Genomic DNA, 22,906 nt, shown 5'->3' on the forward strand with positions numbered 1-22,906 from the left:
AATGTGGTACTAAGGGAGTCTTAACTATATCCTATAGGTAAGAAATTAATCAAGATTTCTAAAAAACAAAAACAGTATAATCAGAAATGTGCTGACAACTCAGAGCCTGGATCCTGTTTCCGGGTTCTGTATGTCCTTCTTCTCCGCCCGTTCCCAGCTCTCACTCAGTCTCTCTCTCAAAAATAAATGAACATTAAAAAAAAACAAACCCAAAACAAAAACAAATATTTTACATATGATGAGGGTTTGCTGTGGTTTTAAATAAAAACATCTAAATAACCTACAGCTTAAATCTTTATAGTATCCTCTTATAAATGATAAGACTAATAATATTTATCATCAATGAGAGTATTTAAACATATTTAAACAAACATACTTAAAACTAACAGTGTCAAAGTTATTGAAAAGGAAAATCCCTCTTGCTCTAAGTCTTGCAGGTGGAACCAGACCTCGCTTCCAGAATTCTGACTGACCAGGAGCTCCAAGGGATATGGTAGTTTGGGATGTCATGAATCTCACATAAGGTAGAAGATTACAACCTTCTAAAAAATGCCAAAAGGCTACAGTACCAGAAGTGAGACCAGAGTGTGGAAGAAGTGGGGCCAGGATCTATAACTTGGATCCTGTATCTGGGATCAAGTATTTGGAAAACTGGAGGGGAAGGGTCACACCCAGACATATTTGCTTGTAGTAGCTCACCATCAGGAAGCTGAGCCCTGGACTAGCCAGCTCAAGGGCAGAGAAAAGAAGCCAGGATTCCTACACAGAGCCAGCCATAGGGTTGGCCAATGGGATCTCAAGCCAATGGCAACAACCCCTAGCTATGAGAAGCAACATCCTCTGCAGATAGTCTTTCCAATCCCAATTTTAGCCGTTTAGAGCAAATGCCAAGAAAGGAAACCACCAAGACTGGGCAGAAATATTAATCAACAGTTTCAGCACTCAAGGACTGCCAATAGGAGATCTGAATCCCGAACCTTGGCACAGCCATGGATGCAACAGATAAGTAAAAGAGAGAATCGTAAAGATCTCTAACCAACAAAAAAATATTAGAGATATGCAGAGATTTTTTAAAAAACCCTAAAGATCAAAAGTTTTTCTAAATGCTTTATCCTTCAGGCCAGTCGTCTGCAGAGGCAAAAAACCAAAATGAAACAGGACACCTGGGTGGCTCAGTCAGTAGAGCGGGCAACTTTGGCTCAAGTCATGATCTCACGGTTCAAGAGTTCAAGCTCCACGTTGAGCTTGCTGCTGTCAACACAGAACCCACTTCAGATTCTCCATCCTTCTCTCTCTGCCCATCCCCTGCTTGTGCTTGCAAAAATAAATAAAACATTAAAAACAAAATAAAACCAAAAAAATTTTTTCTAGAAATGAAGTCAGAGAAAACAGATTAAACTGGGTGAGAAGAAAATCACAAAACTATAAAACACATCTAAAGAAATGATCCACACAGAGACTACTGAGATGGGAAATATGAAAGCATGAAAGCTAAGCTAAACAAAATCAACAGTGGCTTTCTTCCATAATACAGCCATCAAAAATAGAGCATTATTAGAAATAAAGGGTGACAATGTATGAGAAAAAGGTTTAATTCACTAGAAAATGATTAACTTTTTATACTGTTAAACCTAATAAAAGAGTGTCAAATGTGTAACACCCAAACTGATAGAATGGTAGGGCGGAAATGAAAATGTGCCTCACAACAGGGATTTGAACATACTTTTCTCAATTTCAAGCTCATGTGGAACGTTAAAAAATACTGATCACAAATTAAGTCAAAAAGCAAGTTTTAACAAATTTTGAAAAGTCAATGACACACAAGCCAAGGTTTCTCACCATAATACAATAAAACTAGAAGTTTAAAATATACACGTAATTTCTCTGTGCTTAGAAACAGAATTTTGGAAATCAGTAAATATAGCACGAAAAGGGAAATGTAAAGTCTTCTTAAACTTACATTAGAAAAGAAAAACATGCTCAATGTTTACACATTGTGTTCTTGATAAGCAGGAAAATGGTAACAGAATATAGAAGGTACACAAACAACAAGAAAAAAATCAAAGAAATATAAAGCAAAAATACAACAGAGATAAAACATACACAATAGAGAGAATCAATATACCCCAAACTTGGTTCTTTGAAATAATAAAGGCAATAAATCAGTGTGACACATCGGGAAAAGAGAAAGAAGTCACAAAATAATTATATTACGACTGGAAGAAAGGTCCTAACTATTAATAAGTCAAAACGGAAGTGACAAAGTACTACGAAAACTTTAATGCCGAATAGAAAAATTAGATTAAATGAAGAAATTACTGGGGCACCTGGGTGGCTCTGTCAGTTAAGCGTCCAACTCTTGGTTTCAGCTCAGGTCATGATCTAACGGTTTTGAGTGCAAGCCCCACATCAAGCTCTGTGCTGACAGTGAGGAGCCTATCTGGAATTCTGTCTCCCTCTCTGCCCCTCCCCCACTTGTGCTGGCGCGCGCGCTCTCTCTCTCTCTCTCTCTCAAAACAAACAAATGAATGAATGAATGGACAAATTATTAGAAAGTATTTTACCAAACAGATTCAAGAAGAAAAAGAAGTCCTGAGGAGTCCCATAAAAAAACAAACAAACAAACAAAAAAACTGGAATAATTAAAAAATTTAAACAAAACCACCACAGGTCCAGATGTTTTTACTGGGGGAGTTCTACCAAACTTTTAGGGAAGGGAGGATTATAATGTTACTTAAACTTTTCTAGAGAAAAGAAGAGAGAATACCCCTCCCCATTCTCTGAGGCTAGTATAACCTTGATTCACAAATCAGATACAGACAACAAATAACGAATATTAGAGGCCACTAGGCTAAATCTCATTCATAATCACAATGAAAATCTCCTAAGCAAAAAATCTGAAAACAGAACATGGCAGTGTATAAAAAAGGCAATACATTATGACAAAATAATAGGATAGTATCGGAAAAGTAATTTAAAATTTATAAATCTCTAAGTTTATAGACTTATTTGATCACACCCATTAAGTGTCTGATAAAACTCAGTATCTTTCATGACAAGCTCTTGGAAAACCAGGGATACAAAATAAGTTCCTGAGCCCTCAAAACTGTTATCGATAATCCTAAAACGAATGTCATCCTTCCTGGAGAGATGCATACAGTATTTCCTTTGAAATCAAGCGTAGGACATGGGTAACAGTATTACTATTTCCCTTCAATACTGCCATGGAAGTTGTAGCCCAGAGTGTCATTTAAGAAAAAGAAGAAAAGTAGTTATGATTGCAGAGAATAAAACTGTATACCTGAAAAAATCTGCAGAAAAGTTACTAGAAATAATCACAGGGTTTAGCAAGGCGGTTAGCTATAAAATTAACATACAAAATCAACCACATTTCGTATGTTAAAAATCAATTACAGGTAAAGACACATGAAAAAACAAAAGCTAAATGGTATCTTAAAAGTGGTAATCATAAAATAAAGGACTAACTTTGGCCAATTAAAATTAAAGATTTCTTTTCATTAAAAGATGCCAAAAGGAAAGAACATGTAACCGAATGGTAGAAAACACATGCAGTACAGCAACTAGATCAATAGATCAGATTTCTAAAGGAAATCATAAAAACTATTAAAAAGTGACCAAATAACAAAAATAGCTGTGTTACAGAATGATATATGTATGCCCAGTAAATAGAAGATACTCAGATCAGTTATACAGAGATGTGTAATTTGAAACCACTATGGACTTCCAGCCTCCAGAACAGAGACATAAATGTTGTTTATAAGGCAAATAAATAAATAAAACCACAACGGAATGTCACTTTATACCTACTATTATCAGCAGAGATTAACACTAGAAGTGTATGATCAAGTGTTGCTGGATGAAGTGTCAAGTGATACACTTGCTTTGGGGACAAAACCCAGAATTTCCTAAAACCCTGTAACTCACAGATTGATCCACAACAAAACAAGTTATACAAGAATAATCAAGGTTCAATGTTCAAAATATTCAATGCTCTAATGTTCCTTTATCAAAAAATTTGCCTTATGAAAAAGCGATACCCGAATTAAACGGAGGGCTGAGTGACTCCAACTCCTTGTCTCAGTTGTGGCAACTAGTCCACCAAGCACACGTCAAGGAGCAGTGGTGCCCTGTGGGGCACGTACAAGGTTGGACACGTGTCTGAGAACAAACAGGAACAAACCAAACTGCCCACCAGTAATAGAAGAATGGATGATTAAACAGGGCTATAATCACACAACAAAATATTTTACAGCAGTGGATATAAATGAACTGTGCCTATGTGGATAATGTAACTACATGGATATGCACTGAAAACATAATAGTAAAACAAAGTCTCAGAAGTCTAAATAAACCATGTTTTATAAAGCTGAAAAACAAACAAAATTACACCTAACATGTTAAGCGCATCTTTCATCTTTTTTTTTTTTTCTGGGCAGTGAGTGGCAAGAGAGCAAGAGACAGGGAGAGAAAATCTTAAGCGGGCTCCACATCCAGGACGGAGCCCGACACGGGCTCAATCTCACAACTGTTAGTTCATGAACTGAGTTAAAATCAAGAGTCAGACACTTAACCGACTGAGCCACCCAGGCGCCCCAAGAACATCTTTTCTTTGTGATACAAGTCACTTAAAAAGTAGTAGAACAAGATTCAAAATTTAGGATTCTTAGTGCTGGCGGCAGGAAGGTGAGAAGATAAGGGAGAAAGAGATGAAAATTACTGCGAATGCTCTAGTTCTTAGTTCAGATGAAATACGTAACACGCATTAAGACACATTCAAATATTAACAATGAAGAGATGTGAACAAAAACCAAACACAGGTGGGGTTAAAAAAAACACAACAAAACACCCTAACTTCCTAAGTTACTATTAACTGAATGTGCACTGGGCCACCTTTGCTCAGTCAGCTTAATTACAGACTGGGTATTATGTGGGAGAAATGCAGTATTTTTTTAAAAAGATAATCTGCTTTTAAATAACTACCCACAACCTACAGCTCCAGATTCTAAAAGATCACACACTCCCCGTGTCTACTGTAAGGCAAGTCCAACTTGGTATTAACTCTTTTAATTAGCTAGGAGTCCAAGATGAACAGTTACATAATATTAATATTTATTCACATAATGGTGGTACAGTTAAAGATACCTTCTCTAAGGGGAGAAACCTGAAGACAAGCACTCAGACCTTTAACCAGACATCTATTAAGAGGTAATCATGAGTTGTGTATTCCTCAAGATGCTATGTGGAGGAGTATGTAAAGTGGTTTCTATCCTACAAAACATTTTTTCAAGCTGCTTTCAGACATCTTGGAAAAAGAAACGCAAAACAACAGCTTCTCTTTGGTCTGAATTCTGGTCGGAACTGTAAATGCTTAAGAGGCTGCAGTCCCTCACATATGCCATGTCATCTTGTTGATGTCTACAAAGTAGATGATTGGAAATCTTTCCCTACAAATGTGTGGTCTGACCCATGTCTGCAAAGATAAATGAAGAGGATACTAGAATGAATAAAATAAAAATCCCAACTTAAGCAAGTAGACACTTAACATAAACCAGTGGACCATGCGCCAAACATAAAAAGGAGGAAAAAATAAAAACTCCTTTGACTTGTAACTGAGCTATGAGGGGAATGCCCGGTCAGCTAGGGGAAAATAACATCATAGCTCACAATCAGACCTTACGCTAGAGCAAGGGCTCTGTAAAGAGCAGACAGACAGTAACTATGCTCAGATCTGCAGGCTGTGTAAGTCTTAGCTGCAACTATTCACTTCTGCCATAGTACCACAAAGTCAGCCATGAAAGCAGCCTGAAGATGAATGAGCATGGTTGTGTTTCAATAAAACTTTACAGACACTGAAATGTGCATGTCATATAGTTAGTACGTGTCAAGAAATAACATTCTTCTTTTCATTTTTTCCAATCATTTAAAAATGTAAATACTACTCTTATTTATTCTGGGCTAAATAAAAACAGGTGGCAACCTGGATTTGGCCCAAGAACCAAAATTTCCTAGCCCCTGCTCCAGAAGAAAAGGGTGAGTTCTGGATCCAGACTGTCTCGGTTTGAATCCTGTCTCTGAATTTACTAGCTGAAACGACCCTGGTCAAGCTACTTAGCTGACAAATGCCTCATTCTGTTTATCTACAAAAGAATAATAATAGTTCATAGTGCTAACGATTAAATTATTTCATGCAAAATGCTAATAACTGGCTCATAGTAAGTACTCAACAATATTATTATTAATAAATGCAGTAGGCTGGACCCCAGACTTATCTATTAGCATAAGCCCTTGCAGTGGCCTTTGGCACCGCCTCAGTGACAACAACAGAGGGCTGTCATTCTGCCCTGAATTTCCAAAGGTCCTTCCCAATCTGGTATGTCATCTGTGACTTCTGGTTCCTGTGACTTTTTTTTTTGGTTGTTGGAAGCTGATTTTCTTTTTTCAAAATTTTATTTAAACTAGTTATTTAATATATAGTGTAATACTGGTTTCAGAAGAATTCAGTGATTCATCATATATAACACCCAGTGCTCAACTTAACAAGTGCCCTCCTTAATACCCATCACTCATTTAACCCATCCCCCACCGACCTCCTCATCAATCCTCAGTTTGTTCTCTATCATTAAGAGTCTCTTATGGTTTGCCTCCCTCTTTTTTTTTTTTTTTTTTTTTGAGAGAAAGAGGGCACAAGTGAGGGGCAGAGAGAGAGAGAGAGAGAGAGAGAAGCGGTGCTCACCCAGGGCTCATGTTTTTACCTGAAGCGGGTCTCGTGCTCACCTGATGCGGGTCTCAAGCTCACCGGAAGCAGGGCTTGAGCTCACCCAGTATGGGACTTGAACTCACAATTTGTGAGATCATGACCTGAGCCAAAGTCAGATGCTTAACAACTGAGCCACCGAGGCACCTCCTCTTTTTTTTTTTAAGTTTATTATTTTGAGAGAGAGTGCGATCAGCGTGGGGGCAGAGAGAGAGAACATCCCAAGCGGACTCCTCATTGTCAGCGTGGAGCCCAATGTGGGGCCCCAACTCACAAGCCTCAAGATCATGACCTGAGCAGAAATCAAGAGTCAGACGCTTAACGAACTGAGCCACCCAGGTGCCCCCCACCCAACTCTTTTTTCCCCTTTCCCATATGTTCATCTGTTTTGCTTCTTAAATTCCACATGAGTGAAATCATGGTATTTGTCTTTTTCTGACCTACTTATTTTGCTTAGTATAATACATTCCAGCTCCATCCACATTATTGCAAATGGCAGTATTTCGTGTATTTTGATGGCTGAGTAATATAGATATACACACATACACACACCACATCTTCTTTATCCATTCAACACCCGATGGGACACGGGCTCTTTCTATAGTTCAACACCCGATGGGACACGGGCTCTTTCCATAGTTTGGGTATTGTTGATACCATAAACACTGGGATGCATGTACTCCTTCAAATCTATATTTGTATCCTTTGGGTAAATACCTAGGAGTGCAATTGCTGGATCATAGGGTAGTTCTATATGTTAACATTTTGAGGAACCTCCATACTGTTTTCCAGAGTGGCTGCACCAGTCTGCATTCCCACCAACAGTGCAAAAGTGTTCTCCTTTCTCTGCATCTTCGCCAATAGCTGTTGTTTCCCGTGTGGTCAATTTTAGCCATTCTGACAGGCGTAAGGTGGTACCTCATCATGGTTTTGGTTTGTACTTCCCTGATGATGAGTCATGTTTAGCATCTTTTCATGTGTCCATTAGCCATCTGGATGTCTTCTTTGGAAAAATGCCCATTCATGTCTTCTGCCCATTTCTTAACTAAACTATTCCCCATGTGACTTCTGACTTTCCTGTATAGGGTCAAGGAGTGTTACAGAAGCACATGCCCTTGTCCCATTCTTTTAAAATGTTACTAATGGGTCAGGGATAGCCGACCAATCTGACTTACCAGGGGTCAGCAAACTATAGTCCTCCTGCCTATTTTTGCAAATACAATTTTATTAGAACACAGCCACACTCCTTTGTTTAAATATGGTCTATGGTTGCTTTTGCACTACAAAGGCAGATCTGAGTAGTTATGACAGAGGCCGGTATGCAAAAGCCTGAAATTTTTATCATGTGGGCCTTTATAGAAATGTCTGCTGACCCGTGACAGAAAAATTCATGCTGTGATAGTTCTGCCTATGAATGAAGATACTCAGGAGAGGGCTACTCTCAAATTCTCAGTTTTCAATGTTGGGAATTGAGGGACAGTGGCAAATAGGGGAGGTGACCAGAACCCATGAAAATGCCTACCAAGGTGGTCATATTCTAGGGTGGACCTGTTCATCCTTGACTCATGGTTTTCATATCATTTTACAATCCCCTTCCCGTGAGTGTGAGGCAAATGTGATGGGATGTTCATTTATATAAGATCCTGTCTTTTTACTACACTCACTCTAGACTCTCCTTGCCAGCTTGATGCAGCAAGCTGCCACACTGGGGAAGCCTACATGGTGAACAACAGCGGGTGGCCTCTAGTAGTTTAGGGCAGCTTCCAGCTGACAGCCAGCAAGAAACTGGAACCTTCAGCCCCACACCTGGAAGTATATTGATTCTGACAACAGGAGTGAACATGGAGGCGGATTCTTCAGTAGTCAAGCCTCCAGATGAGAACACAGACCAGTCACCACCCTGAGTGCAGCCTTGTGATATCCTCAGCAGAGGACCCAGTAAGGCTGTGGCACAGACTCACGGAAGCAAGGAGATAAATATATCTTGTTTTAAGCCACTAACTTTATGGTAATTTATTATGCAGCAATGGATAACTATACACCTACTGAACTTCTGAATGAACCTCAACCAAAGATGAGAGGTAAATTAGCTGGCATCCATGACAGCAGTATCTTCAGACACTAGGAACAGGAAATGGTACTGCCAGTCTGGTTCCACTCTATCCCTTGCCCTGTCTCCCACAGATGCAGCACTGATACCACAACTGGCTCCGGTCCTCCGCCTCCACGTTTGCTCTGTGCCCCCAAACATGCTTTAGCTTGAGGGGTATGTGTCGCTCTCATCCTTAGAGAGCTGAGCTTCTGTCTCCTCCCATCACCAAGCCAGAATGCTGTCCTTCATGGGCACCATATCTTTTTCCTAGCTTCTGCAATCAAGTGCTTCCTGCTCTAGTGAGGATAATACTGCCAGCAAAACCAGAATGAGGAGATCTAGAAACCATCTCCTAAAGAGTTGAAAGAACTGGGAAAGTTAGTGTGGAGGACAGAACAAAATGCTTCCAAAAGTAATAAATAACGATGATCTGGTGGGAACTCTTCTATTTCCTGCACGTCATCTGTAAATTGTCAGCAGGTAATTTCTAAAATAGACTGAATCCGGGGCGCCTGGGTGGCTCAGTCGGTTGAGCGTCTGACTGGCTCAGGTCACGATCTCGCAGTTCGTGAGTTCGAGCCCCACGTCGGGCTCTGTGCTGACAGCTCGGAGCCTGGAGCCTGCTTCAGAGTCTGTGTCTCCCTCTCTCTGTCCCTTTCCCGCTCATGCTCTGTCTCTCTCTGTCTCTCAAAAATGAATAAACGTTAAAAAAAAAAATTAAAATAGACTGAATCCTGTTATTTCTCTTCCCTGGGGACTTTTCAACTTCCATGAGGTAAAAGCCCTTCAAAATCATCCCCCCCCCCATACATCTATACAGCTGCACCTGGTCACAGTACCTGCTCCCCACAGACTTCTTGGCATTATTTCCAGAATATGCCACACGTGTTCATCCTTTTTTTCCTTTTTCATTATTGTTTAAAAGGTTACCTCCTCTGTGAAGCCTTCCCTAACTGACCCAGTCAGAACTTGTGTTTCTTCCACATGCGCCTCTTTCTATAACTGTATTCGTTTCTTTCCTTCCTTCTTACCTACCTTACCCACCTACTTACAATGTCTCCCCACCCTAACGGAATATCCTTCAAGGACAAGTGTTTAATTCAGTGATTCATAAAGTGTGGGCCAGGTACCAAACCCCCTCCCCTGGTCATGGAAATGTCCCCAAGGTCAAAACTATTTTTATAACAACACAAAGATTGTCATTTCCCTTTTCACTCTCATCTCCCGCAAATGTGGAGTGTGGCTTCCCAGAGGCTGCATGACACATGATGATGTCAGCTACAGCAGACGTGCACCTGTGTATTGTTCTGGTTTAAAAGTTTCTGTTTTAACTTCTGATACAGTAAATATCAACAGATAGAATTCAAATAAATTAACACATTTTGGGTTCCTCATTATTTGTAAAGAATATAAAGAAGTCCTGAGACCCAAAGAGCTTGAGAACTGCTAGTCCTATAGATTTTGTCTTCTCAGGGAAGAACAAAATAAGGCCCATGGTGGGAACTCACTCAACCCTTCTGGAATCTGATCGTGTCATTCTCTGCATTAAAGTTCAAGCATTCCATAGAGCTGCCAATATACAGTCCAAGCTTGCATCACCCTGTCACTCTCTGTGACTTTGCTCCAATCTAGCTGCGCATCTGATCTCTCCATGTCCTTATTTGAACTCTGGGTTGAGGCTAACCTGGTTTACACGTCCCACCCTCTGTACAACCTTCTGTTACCATCTTTGTGCCTTTGCTCACATTGTCCTACAGAACCGAATACTTGCTCCAATATGGCTCAGTGACCTCCTAAATCTCTTTTTCAGCGTTCAGCTCAAATCCCTTCTTTGTAAAGTCTTCCCCAGTCTAAACTTACATGTCTCTTTGTGCTAACTCTTACGGCACCTCCCAAGTCCAGTCCCCCTTGAACAATACTATGTATGCTTCATTACATCCCCAATCCTCCCAACACAGAATGATTTTTTCCACGTATGTGTAGCTCATCACAAAAAAACAGTCCCAATTAATAGAGGATCTACTTATGTCTTATATGGTAGCCCACAGCAAGAGATCTCTAACAAGTAACCAAAAAGCCTAACTTGATAAAGTCCCCAAAAAGCATTACATAATTGTACTACATAATGGAAGCCAATTTCTCCCTAAAAATATGTATCCTACCATTTAGTAAATATGGGTCATTAGACAAATCACTTAAATTCTAGCCAGTATGAGCTAGTCCCTAGATGTTAAGTGTCCAATTATGAGCTCCTCAGAAGTTTGACTCTATCCTTCACTGCCTCTGAAAGAGCCCTTCAAATAGAACCTTGACAGAGAGAAGAGAGAAGCCACTCCACATGATGGAAGTCTGATGATCAAATACTGTTCTGTTTTCTTAGGTTCACTAGCCTCGCATGTTTCACACATGGTGTTTTAGAAGTGCCTGATTTGTAAAATGGTATGAAGTCCTCACAGTGAGAAGAATGAGGCTATTTATAAGCGATGAATAGTATCTCAGGCAAGAACTGTAACAGTCACTTCTGGGCTTTCAGTTCCGAGAAAGTGACCCTTTCAATATTATCACTTTCAAGATGTTCTTCTTAATCTCCTGATGGGTTAGAGACTAGTTTTTATCCTTCGTGAAAACTAGAAGTGATTAATTGGGTTCCTCCACACAGAACTGTGACAAATGGCTCAAGATGCATTCTTTGGAGTCCTGTACTCCACAGGATGTCAAGGAACTTGGTGGACAATCCACTCAGTGACATAAAAGAATCTTCTCTGAATATTCTATTTGTGACTCAATATCCCTAGAGCATACATAGTCAACTGTAAGGAATAAACATCATTTAACATAATCTTTCAAATTTCTCTAAGCCAGGATTAAGATACATAAATCAATTCACAGTAGCAAAAAATTAAATAAAGAAAACCAATACCTGAGATCATGAAATTGGAAGTTACCAAGGTTAAGTCTTTGACAGACCCTTGAACATGCATGTAAATTCCAACTCCCTGGGGAAGGACTGGCAACCAAAAAAGGGACTAAGATGCACTGCACTACGACAATCATACAGGAAAACGTCCTTATTCCTAGGAGATGATGCATGCTGAGTGATCTAGAGTGCAAAGAATCATGGTATCTATAACTTACTTTGAAATAGTTCACCAAAAACAATAAAATAAAAATCATTTAGACTGCTGGATAGATAAATATGGCAAAGTTGAACCTAACTAGTAGGCACATGAAATATCACTGTGCTACAATCACTATTTCAGTATTGTTTGGCTACAAGTAAACATGTTATTAGAAAGGCTATTCTGTTTAGACCCCATGTTAATTAAAGAAAAATCTAATAAATGTGTTTAATAAAAGTTTTCTTAGGGGGCAACTGGGTGGCTAAGTTGATTAAATGTCCAACTCTTGATTTTAGCTCAGGTCATGATCTCACGGAGACTGAACCCCAAGTCAAGTCTCGAGTTGAGCTCTGTGCTGATGGCTCGGGCCTGCTTGGGATTCTCATTCTCATTCTCTCCCTCTCTCTCTCTCTGTCCCTCTCTCTCTCTCTCTCTCTCTCACACACACACACACACAAAGATAAATAAACTTAAAAAAAAAAAAGTTTTTGTGGTGCCTGGGTGGCTTACTCAGCTGAGCATCCGATTCTTGATCTCGGCTCAGGTCATGATCTTGCAGTTCAGTGGGTTAGAGCCCCGAATCGGGCTCTGCACTGATGGCACAGAGTCTGCCTGAAATTCTGTCTCTCCTCTCTGTCCCTCCCCCACTTGTGCACGCACACACTCTCTCTTAAAATAAGTAAACTTTAATAAAAGTTAGGGGTGCCTGGGTGGCTCACTCGGTTGAACAACCAACTTCAGCTCAGGTCATGATCTCACAGTTCATGAGTTCAAGCCCCATGTCGGGCTCTGCACTGACAGCTCAGAGCTTGGAGCCTGCTTCAGATTCTGTGTCTCCCTCTCTCTCTCTCAAAAATAAATAAACATTAAATGAAAAATTAAATAGAGTAAAAAAAAAATCTTTGATTTTCAAATATATTACATAAGTTATTTGGAAAATAAATCAACTTAACAACTCCTAGATGTGTGGTATTCTCAGCCTAATAGAATGAGTTTTAAAAATACAGGTCAGACTCATGCTCTTCTGCTCGAACCTCCTCCCCCCATTGGCTCCACCCTACCTAGAGTAAAAACTAAAATGTTACAGTGGTCCACGAGGCCCTCATCATTTCCCATGACCTCCTCCTCAGTGCAATCCAGCTACTTGTCCATGATACCCCCTTGCTATTCCTCAACTATGCCAGGCAGCTCCCATCTCCTATCTGTACACTGATTGCTCCCAATGCCTAGAGCACTCTGACCTTCCTTTGCCTCATTTACAGCTTCATCCAAATGTCACTTTCTTGATAACATATTCCCTGACCTTTACTTGAAAATCGCAATTCCACACACTTCACAATTTATCTTCCTACCCTGCTTTAATTTGTACCATACCACTTATCAACCAACAAACTGTTTCTACATATTTGTATTTAATTTACACAATCTATGTTTTTATATACCATATATTTCATCTTCCACCTTGAAAAGATACAATCCTGGGGCACCTGAGTGGCTCAGTCAGTTAAGCCTCTGACTCTTTTTCGGCTCAGATCATGATCTTGAGGTTTGTGAGACAGAGCCCTGTAGCACAAGGAGTCTACTTGGGATTTGCTCTCTCTGCCCCCCCCCCCCCCGCATGCACACTCTCTAAATAAATGAATAAACAAACAAACAAACAATTCTTGCAGTTGCAGGTGGGGATTTTGGTCTGCTTTGGTCAACAGTACCCTAGCATCTAATACACAATGAAACAACACAATAACATAACACATTTACAGTCTTATTTATCCCTATGAGTTAAAAAAAAAAAAAAGTCTAGCTTAAGACGGACCTCCCATTCAAGAATGCTTATGCGGTATAAGCTCATACACTGAATCACTCTGATGAAATTTTGCCGTGGGTTTCTTAGCACTTGATCTTGTAGAGATGAATCATCCAGCTGCTCTTCCTGGTACATGTGCCTGTCTCCTTATACAGCTCCTATAGGTTTATAAGAGGGTCTGGGTCTTTCCCCATTATATTTCTCATAGGATGTAAGGCAGGACAGTATGATGGAGCTATCAAGTCTTTAATGATCCTTGTTCAATGAATGAAAAATGCACAGACGCACCACATATGCTACTTCTGGCAGCATGCTACAATAAAAAGAGGGTGAGCTTTAGGATCAGAGATTTAGGTTCAAAATGTAGCTCCGATTCTCACAAGTCTACGTAACCTGCCAAAAACTTTCTTGGTTTTACAATAAAAACAATACCGCTTCCTCCAAAGAGTTATCCAGAAAAGAAACTCAAAGGATTAATCAGAAAATTCCTATATAATGTGTCAAGGATATAGACACTCAGAAAGAAATGATGATTTTCAGCACCTTCTGAAAAATGTTTAAGAATTTTTTTTTTTTTTTTTATCTTAACTTCCTTTACCTTCCCCTATAACCCAGGGCAAATAAAACCTGATAATAATTTTAGGTAAATGCAAGAGGTCTCAAATATCAGTATTATTTTTCTATTCCTAGAATGGTCTCTGACCAAAAACAAAAGACCACACAAATTTAGAGACGTCAGACGATACTGGTGAATGACTAGAGTGAAAGAGGACAGACAAGCCCCTCCTGATAAGCGAGCACTCGTTTCTTAAATGAAAATAAGAGGTGTTTCAGACCTTCATCTATTTTTACTTCCATTTTACCAAACGCCCCCCGCCCCCAATACAAACTCTCAATGAAGTTAGATAGGTTAATGGGAGAAATCCAAGAGTTGTTCTGTATTTCATAAGAAAACTTATTTTTTCCTGTATTATCATTTACCATTGTTAATATATACAAGTTAACACATGGGGAACATAGTAAAATAAATATCACAATAAACAGTATGTGAACCTCCCACTCAAGTACATCATCTTGATAAGAAAAATCCTACACCATTCTATTTCAAATCAGCGTGCTATGTGATAAGGTGCTATTTTGTTATACCAAGTGTCAGTTTAAATGTAAATCTGAGGGGTGTCTGGGTGGCTCAGTCAGGTAAGTGTCCTGACTCTTGATCCTGGCTCAGGTCATGATATCATGGTTCACGAGATCAAGGCCCTGCATCGGGCTCTGTGCTGACAGCGCAGAAGCTTCCTGGGATTCTCTCCCTCTGCCCCTTCCCTGCTTGCGCTCTCTCTCCTTCTCAAAATATGAATGAATGAATGAATGAATAAATAAATAAATATTTATGTAAAATTGATATAGGTAAAGCTTGGTATAATTCCTTCTGGAAACATGCTTGTAATCCAAAGCATTTGTGTATCAAAGCGAATTTCAAGAACCACTGGCTCATACAGAGAAAGACAGATACCATATGGTTTCACTCTTATGTGGATCCTGAGAAACTTAACAGAAACCCATGGGGGAGGGGAAGGGAAAAAAAAAAGAGATTAGAGTGGCAGAGAGCCAAAGGATAAGAGACTCTTAAAAACTGAGAACAAACTGAGGGTTGATGGGGGTGGGAGGAAGGGGAGGGTGGGCGATGGGTATGGAGGAGGGCACCTTTTGGGATGAGCACTGGGTGTTGTATGGAAACCAATTTGACAATAAACTTCATATATTGAAAAAAAAAAAAAAGAACCACTGGCTCAATTGTGATTGTGTGATGTTCGGTGTCACGTACTACTCATATTGCAAGATATCACTCATTTATCAAGTTACAATTTATTAGAAATGTTTGCTCGTGTTGTGGAACACTCGCAGAATAAGTTACTTGCAATCCAAGGTTTTACTGTACTTTCTTTCCTCTATCTCCCCATTTGAAATGTGAATGAGAAGGAAAGGAGGTACACTGTTAACTTCACATAATTTTGTTGAGCCAAGTCCACAGCAAGAACCATTTGTTATCTCCTAATTTATTTTATTAGTCACAGCCCAATATAAATCACATTAACTATCATAAGTCAGTGTTAAGTTATAGAATTCTATTTACAACACATCCCGAAACATTCACGTTACGCTGGTATTTTCTTTATGCCTTACTAAATGGCAAAAGGACTCAAATTCTGTTGCTGCAACTAGTTAAGTATCCACTGCAAATCAGAGAAGTTATCTGATAGGCTATTTCCAGAAACTATGAATGAATTTTACTTTTCATGCCATTCAAAGAATCATCCCCTGTCGCCTCCAGTGCTACCTGCAGCAGTCTGATCCAAGCTTTGCACACTGTGAAAAGCATACATTCACTACTGGGTCAGACTGAGGTTACTAGATTTTGTTTTTGTCCTCTTAAATCCTGCTAAACTAGAAATAGCTAAGTTTGCAATCTGTTTTTTAACCACTAATTCTCTAGGGTATCACCTACCAAAATTTTAAAAACAGATTTACATGTAAAAACATGTCCCTCATTTTGCATAGTACAGAAACTCCTTTGAATCAAATTAAGAAGGCTGTGCCAATCCTTTTCAATTCCATGACCACAGGGAACCAAAAGACCCTACAAATGAACCCAAACCACAAAAAAGTCGAGGAAAGTGACACATTTCCCAGGCATTCAATAGGCTCAGGCTTCCCCTGCCTGAGCTGGGCACTGCCTGCTGGTGCAGAATCAATAAAAAGCAACAGAGATGTGGCTTGGCTTGCTGATTTGGGTATCTATCTAAGACAAAAATAAGTGAGCTTTCAAACTAAGAAATAGTGTACATACTCTGCTAAGAACAGGTCAATAATTTGCACTTAGGGTTAGAGTGAGAGGTTTTTGATAAATCCGGAAATCTGTTCCCAGACGTTATCTACAAAATGTGACAGCAAGACTGACACTTTTAAGAAAGCAGAGGGAACAACAGCGGAAGGACCTATGCAAACCCATGGAGACTATAAAATTTTAAGTTTGAAGAGACCTCACTGATGTCTACTCAAACCACCCAGAACAGAGCACCAGGAGGCAAATGTATCATCTGTGGAGTACTGCCCAGCAATTTTAATTTGTACTTCACATTACCTTTATTCTATAAGAATGTAAGAGACAAAAAAAAAAGTGACTGTAGCTGAAGTCTAAGTGTATAAATTGTATGTGACTGAGACAGAGATGGAATCAGGCAAGGTGACAGCAATAAACGTTTAGCTTGAGTTATTCATCAGAAATTGTTTCAGAATGGGGGTGCCTGGGTAGCTCAGTTGGGTAAGCATCCAACTCTAGATTTCAGCTCAAGTCATGATCTTATGGTGAGTGAGAGAGACCAAGCCCCATGTCAGGCTCTAAGCTGACAGCATGGAGCCTTCTTGGGATCCTCCCTCTCTCTCTGCCCCTCCCTTGCTCATGCTCTTTCTCTCAAAATAAATAAATAAACCTTAAAACAAAAAAAGAAACTGTTTTGTAATGAATGAAAAGAAAAATATTAATGCACAATGTAAGAAATGTTGGGAATCGGGTGCCTGGGTGGCTCAGTTGGTTAAGAAACATTGGGAATCAACTACTGATAATTCTATATAAAATATCTTACTTGGTGTGAAAATTAGCCTCTGTTAACATACAGGAACACTGCCATTTGAGAAGCCAGGTACTGCTAAGAAGCTACTTTACTAAAATTTTACTGCTCTCATGATAAGTTAAATAAAAATAGATGAGTAAAGTCCTTAATAGCAAAAATGTCATCTGTCCAATATCACAGACTGGCATAGCTATAGCAATATGTTATAGAGAGTACTTAATCATCATTTTCACATCACAGATGAGAGAACTCAGAGCTAATGAAGGTAAATAGCTTTTTAAAGTCCTATGCCTCTACAGGGAGAACCAAAGTCTGCAAAATCCTAAAATCTAACAGACAATATGCTGTCTATAAGAGACCTATCTTAGGTCCAAAGACACAAAAAGACTGAAAAGTAAATTAATGGAAAAAGATATTTCATACAAACACAGTAACCCAAACAGAGGTGGAATGGTATGTTAGTATCCGCTAAAAGAGACTTTTAGGCAAAAAAGATTACAAGAGAAAAAGGGGTTATATAATGATAAAAGGGCCGATCCACCAAAAAGATAGAACAATGATAATATATGCAACTAACAACAGAGCCTTAAAATATATGAAGCAAAACCAGACAGAACTGAAGAAACATAGACAGTTCAATAATTGTTGGAAATTTCAAGACATCATTTTCAATAAAGACCAACCAGAAAAATGATAGACAACTTGAACAACACTATAAACCAGCCACACCAAACACACACAGAAAATGCCATTCAACAAGAGCATAATGCAAAAGGAATATTTTCCAGGACAATGTATTAGGCAACAAAAGTCTCAGTGAATTTTAGAAGATAGAAACCACACAAATTATCTTCTCTGAATACAATGGAATAAAATCAGAAATCAGTAACAGAAGGAAATCTAAAAACTTCACTAATTGGTATATATTAAACCATTCATTCTTAAAACAACCCACAAGTCAAAGAAGAAACCAAAAGGGAAGTTATAAAACACTTTGAGAAAAATGAACACGAAAATGAAATATGTCTAAATTTATGGATTGCAGTAAAAAGGAGTGCTGAGAGGGATATTAACATGGAAGTCAACATTAATAAATTTCTCAAATCAATATCCCATCCTCCAACGTAAGGAAGTATTAGAAGAGCAAACTTAAGCAAAAAGAAGCAGAAGGAAGAATGAAGATTACAGTGGAGATAAATGAGAATAGAAAAACAATAGAAAGAATCACTGAAATCAAAAGTTGGTTCTTTAAAAGATAAAATTGACAAGTCTTTAGATTGATGAAGGAAAAACAAAAACAAAAACCAAGAGTGGACCAAAGTACTAAAATCAGGAATGAAAATATGGATATTACTACCAAACTTACAAAAATAAAAAGGAATGTAAAAAGACATGGTGGGAAAAAAAAAAAGCTTTACTGCCATATAATTCATGATCAACCCATTAAAAGAGTACAATTCAACGAATTTTAGTATATTCCCACATACGTGCAACCATTACCACAGTAAATTTTAAAATCTTTCCATCACCTCAAACAGAAACCCTATACCTTTTAGCTATCATCCTCCTTTGCGCCTCTTCCTCCTAGTCCTAAGCAACCATTAATGTACTTTCTGTCTCTACAAATCTGCCTGTTTATATTTCATATAATTAGAATTAAATAATATATTTTCTCCTCACTGTTTTTTTTTTTTTTCAATGTTTATTTACTTTTGAGAGACAGAGAGAGACAGAGCATGAGCAGGGGAGGGGAAGAGAGAGAGAGAGGGAGACACAGAATCCAAAGCAGGCTCCAGTCCCCAAGCCGTCAGCACAGAGCCTGACGCAGGGCTCGAACTCATGAACAGTGAGATTATGACCTGAGCAGAAGTCGGACACTCAACGGACTAAGCTACCCAGGCACCCTTCCTCTGTTTTTCTTTCTACATACCATGTTTTCAAGGATGATCCGTGATGTCACATATGTCAATACTCCATTCCATTTTATGGCTGAATAATATTCCATTTTAATACCACATTTTGTTTACCCATTCATCAGCTGATGGACATTTGCATTGTTTTCACTTTTGGTTGTTATGATTTGTGTTTGTGTGTCTGTGTGTGTGTGTGTGTGTGTGTGTGTGTGTGTGGCCAATAGGTGAGACAATGTATATGAAATGGACAAATTTCTAGAAAGGCACAAACTATAAAAACTGACTCAAAAAGAAATAGAAAACCTAAACAGACTTGCAACAAGTACATAGATTGGAATCAGTTCTTAGAAAACCAAACCAAACCAAACAAAATAACAACAAAAATAACCCATGGGACGCCTGGCTCAGTCAGTTAAGCATCCAACTTCAGCTCAGGTCATGATCTCATGGGTCATGAGTTCGAGCCCCTCACTGTGTGAGCTGGAGCCCTGCTCTGGGCTCCACACTCTCTCCCACTTCTCTCTGCACCTCGTGGGAGTCTCTCTCTCTCTCTCATGAATGAATGAATAAATAAATAAATAGAAATGTGAATACAGTTAAAAAAAAAATCAGGACTTGATGGTTTCCCATGTGAATTCCAGAAAACACTTAAAAGAAGAATGAACATCCATAATTCTCCTATTCTTCAAAAAAAAATAAAATAAAATAAAATACAGAACAATTCCTGACTCATTCTTGGAAGCCAGTATTACCTTGACATCAAACCAGATAAAGATACCACAAAAAATGAAAAGCAATAAACAAATGTCCCTTATGAATACAGGTGCAAAAATCCTCAACAAAATACTAGAAGCAAACTAAATCCAATGGAATATTATAACTCCCATAATCAAGTGGGATTTATCCCAGAAACCCAAAAGTGGCTCAACAGGCAGGAATCAATTAATACAACATATATAAAGAATAAGGTAAAAATACCACATGGCCATCTCAACTGATACAGAAAAAGCAATTGGCAAATTCCAACACATTTTCTGGATAAAAACATTCAACAAATTATAGAGAGAATTTTCCAAATTTGATAAAAGGAATCTAGGAAAAGCCAACAACTAATACCATACTTAATAACAAAATGCATTCCTCCCAAGATCAGGAAAATAATCTCATTTACAATAGCATTCAAAAGAAAAAATACACAGGAATAAATGTAACTAAAGGAAATATAAAACATGTGTCAAGAACATACAACTAAAAACTTCAAAACAATGCTTAAAGGAGACCTAATTAAAGGGAAAGGCATCCTGTATTCATTGAGACTTCATACTGTTAAGATGGCAACACTCCACAAATTGAATGCAAATGAAAACCACAAGATACCACTTCACATCCACTTGTGGTTTATTTTTTAAAAGGGTGGGGGAGGGGGAACCAAGTGTTGGTGAGGATGTGGAGAAGTTGGAACATTCATACATTGCTGGTGAAAACCTAAAATTGTACAACCACTAAGGAAAACAGTTGAGTTGTTTCTCAAAAAGCTAAACATAGAATTATCAATTCCATTCCTACCAAAAATCGAACAAACTATGTTCACAAAACGGTAGTCACCGTTCATAGCAGCATTATTCAAAATAGTGAAAAAGTGACAACAGTACACATATACATGAACTCATAAATGGATAAGTAAAATATGGAATATCCACTGAAAGAATATTATTCAGCACAGAAAGGAATGAAGTGCTGATTTTACACTACAACATGGATGAACCTGAAAACCTTATGCTAAGTGAAAGAAGTCAGACTCAAAAGCCGACATAATGTATGCTTCCATTTACAGGAAACAATACAGAATAGGCAAATCCATAGAGACAGAAAGCAAATTAGTGGTTCCCAGGGCTCATGAGAGAAACAAATGGGAAATGACTGCTTAATTGGTATGGGATTGTCTTTTGGGGTGATCAAAGTGTTCTGGAATTAGATACTGGTGACAGATACACAACACTGTGAACGTACCAGAAGCCACTGGATTCTATACTTTTAAAGGATTAAAATGGGAGGATTTTATGTTATGTGAATTTTACCTCAATTAAAAAGTAATGAAAAACAACAATGAACTTAAACCTACCCAGCAACTTATAAATTGAAATAATCACAAAAGTCCTTTCAGTATTCTTATGTCTGTATGCTCAAAAACTAGATCTAAAAACAGTTATCATTAGGGGAGCCTGGGTGGCTCAGTTGGTTAAGTGTCTGACTTTGGCCCAGGTCATGACCTCACAGTTCTGAGCTTGAACCCCATGTCAGGCTTTGTGCCGACAGCTCAGAGCCTGGAGCCCGTTTCAGATTCTGTGTGTCTCTCCCTCTCTCTGCCCCTCCCTGGCTCATGCTCTCTCTCCTTCAAAACTAAATAAACAATAAACAAACAAACAAACAAATAAAAATGAAAACAGGTATCACGAGGTGCCTGGCTGGCTGAGTCAGTCGGTGAAGTATGTGACTCTTGATCTCGGAATTGTGAGTTTGAGCCCCATGCTGGGTATAAAGATTATTTAAACAAACCAACCAGCCAACAAACAAATAAATTTTAAAAACTGGCATCAAATACTTCACAGCTGTGATGTTATTAACAGTTCTGAAACAGCCTTTAAATTCTATCTACCATAATAGAAAATGATAGGAGAAAAAAATCAAATGTTAATCTTAAGGACAAATTGATACTGATCATTGTTCTTGCTTTTAAGCACAAACAAACCCAATTATTTTAGCAAGCTGAGAGGAAAATACAGCATCTACTACCCTTGCCCGTGGGGACAGCTGTGACTCACCAAGCTTCTCTGGCTCATCAGGTCCCGTGCCTGCAATGCAACTGCTCTCCAGGCCATACGTGGGGTCCACTTTCCCAGAGGCTCGAGCTGCTTCTTGTACTTTCTTGACGTGAGCTTCAACCAATTCCAGTGGTACCTCCTCTCGGACCCGAGAAAACTCCTCTGTTCAAGAATCAAAATGCAAGCATGACCTAGTGTGCAAATATTTGCTTTAACATAGACCACTATGGACTCTGACACATTAGTGTCTTACAAGCACTGACCTTTCTGGGTGCTCAGGCTTATCTATTCCAGCAAAACAAGAATGCCAAATGAGGTAGTCACGCACGCTGATGAAATTCTAAGATTGTACATTTTAACTTATGTGTCGCAGTATCCTGCTGTGTAAGTAACAAAGATCTCTAAATTTCCGTCTGTAACAATCAAAATTTCTGCCCAAACTTAACCTAACTCTGCAAGCTAGATTGATAGTAAAGAAAATAGCAAGGATTAAACAACTAGAAAGCTGAAAAAGAGTTTATAGTGTGACAAAGTTCTAATTGTAATAAAATCCAACAACGTTAAATGGTTCCTTTTGCTGGTTATGTCAAAGTCCAAATGAATCATAAAATATACGACAAAAAACTGTTTTGCCCCTCCAATTCTTAATAAATGCTCTTAATTTTAAAACTATGAATTTTAAGTGCTTTAGTTAAAAATGTTGTAATACTCTTTAATACGGTAGCTTAAAGAGGTAATGTCTGACTTTC

The 22,906-nt window shown here is 38.7% G+C and overlaps 1 protein-coding gene across 4 annotated transcripts in view; it reads right to left on the reverse strand.

Annotated features, from left to right (window-relative positions):
- The window catches only part of SMARCC1 (SWI/SNF related, matrix associated, actin dependent regulator of chromatin subfamily c member 1), a 201,888-nt gene that overhangs the window by 52,289 nt on the left and 126,693 nt on the right, over positions 1 to 22,906 (reverse strand). For all 4 annotated transcript variants that reach the window (XM_042978828.1, XM_042978827.1, XM_042978826.1 and 1 more), the window contains exon 21: positions 22,158 to 22,319. In XM_042978828.1, coding sequence (XP_042834762.1) covers positions 22,158 to 22,319 — 162 coding nt within the window. The remainder of the gene's footprint in view (positions 1 to 22,157; positions 22,320 to 22,906) is intronic.

The sequence above is a fragment of the Panthera tigris genome, chromosome A2, assembly GCF_018350195.1.
Source record: "Panthera tigris isolate Pti1 chromosome A2, P.tigris_Pti1_mat1.1, whole genome shotgun sequence".
Classification (NCBI taxonomy): Eukaryota; Metazoa; Chordata; class Mammalia; order Carnivora; family Felidae; genus Panthera; species Panthera tigris.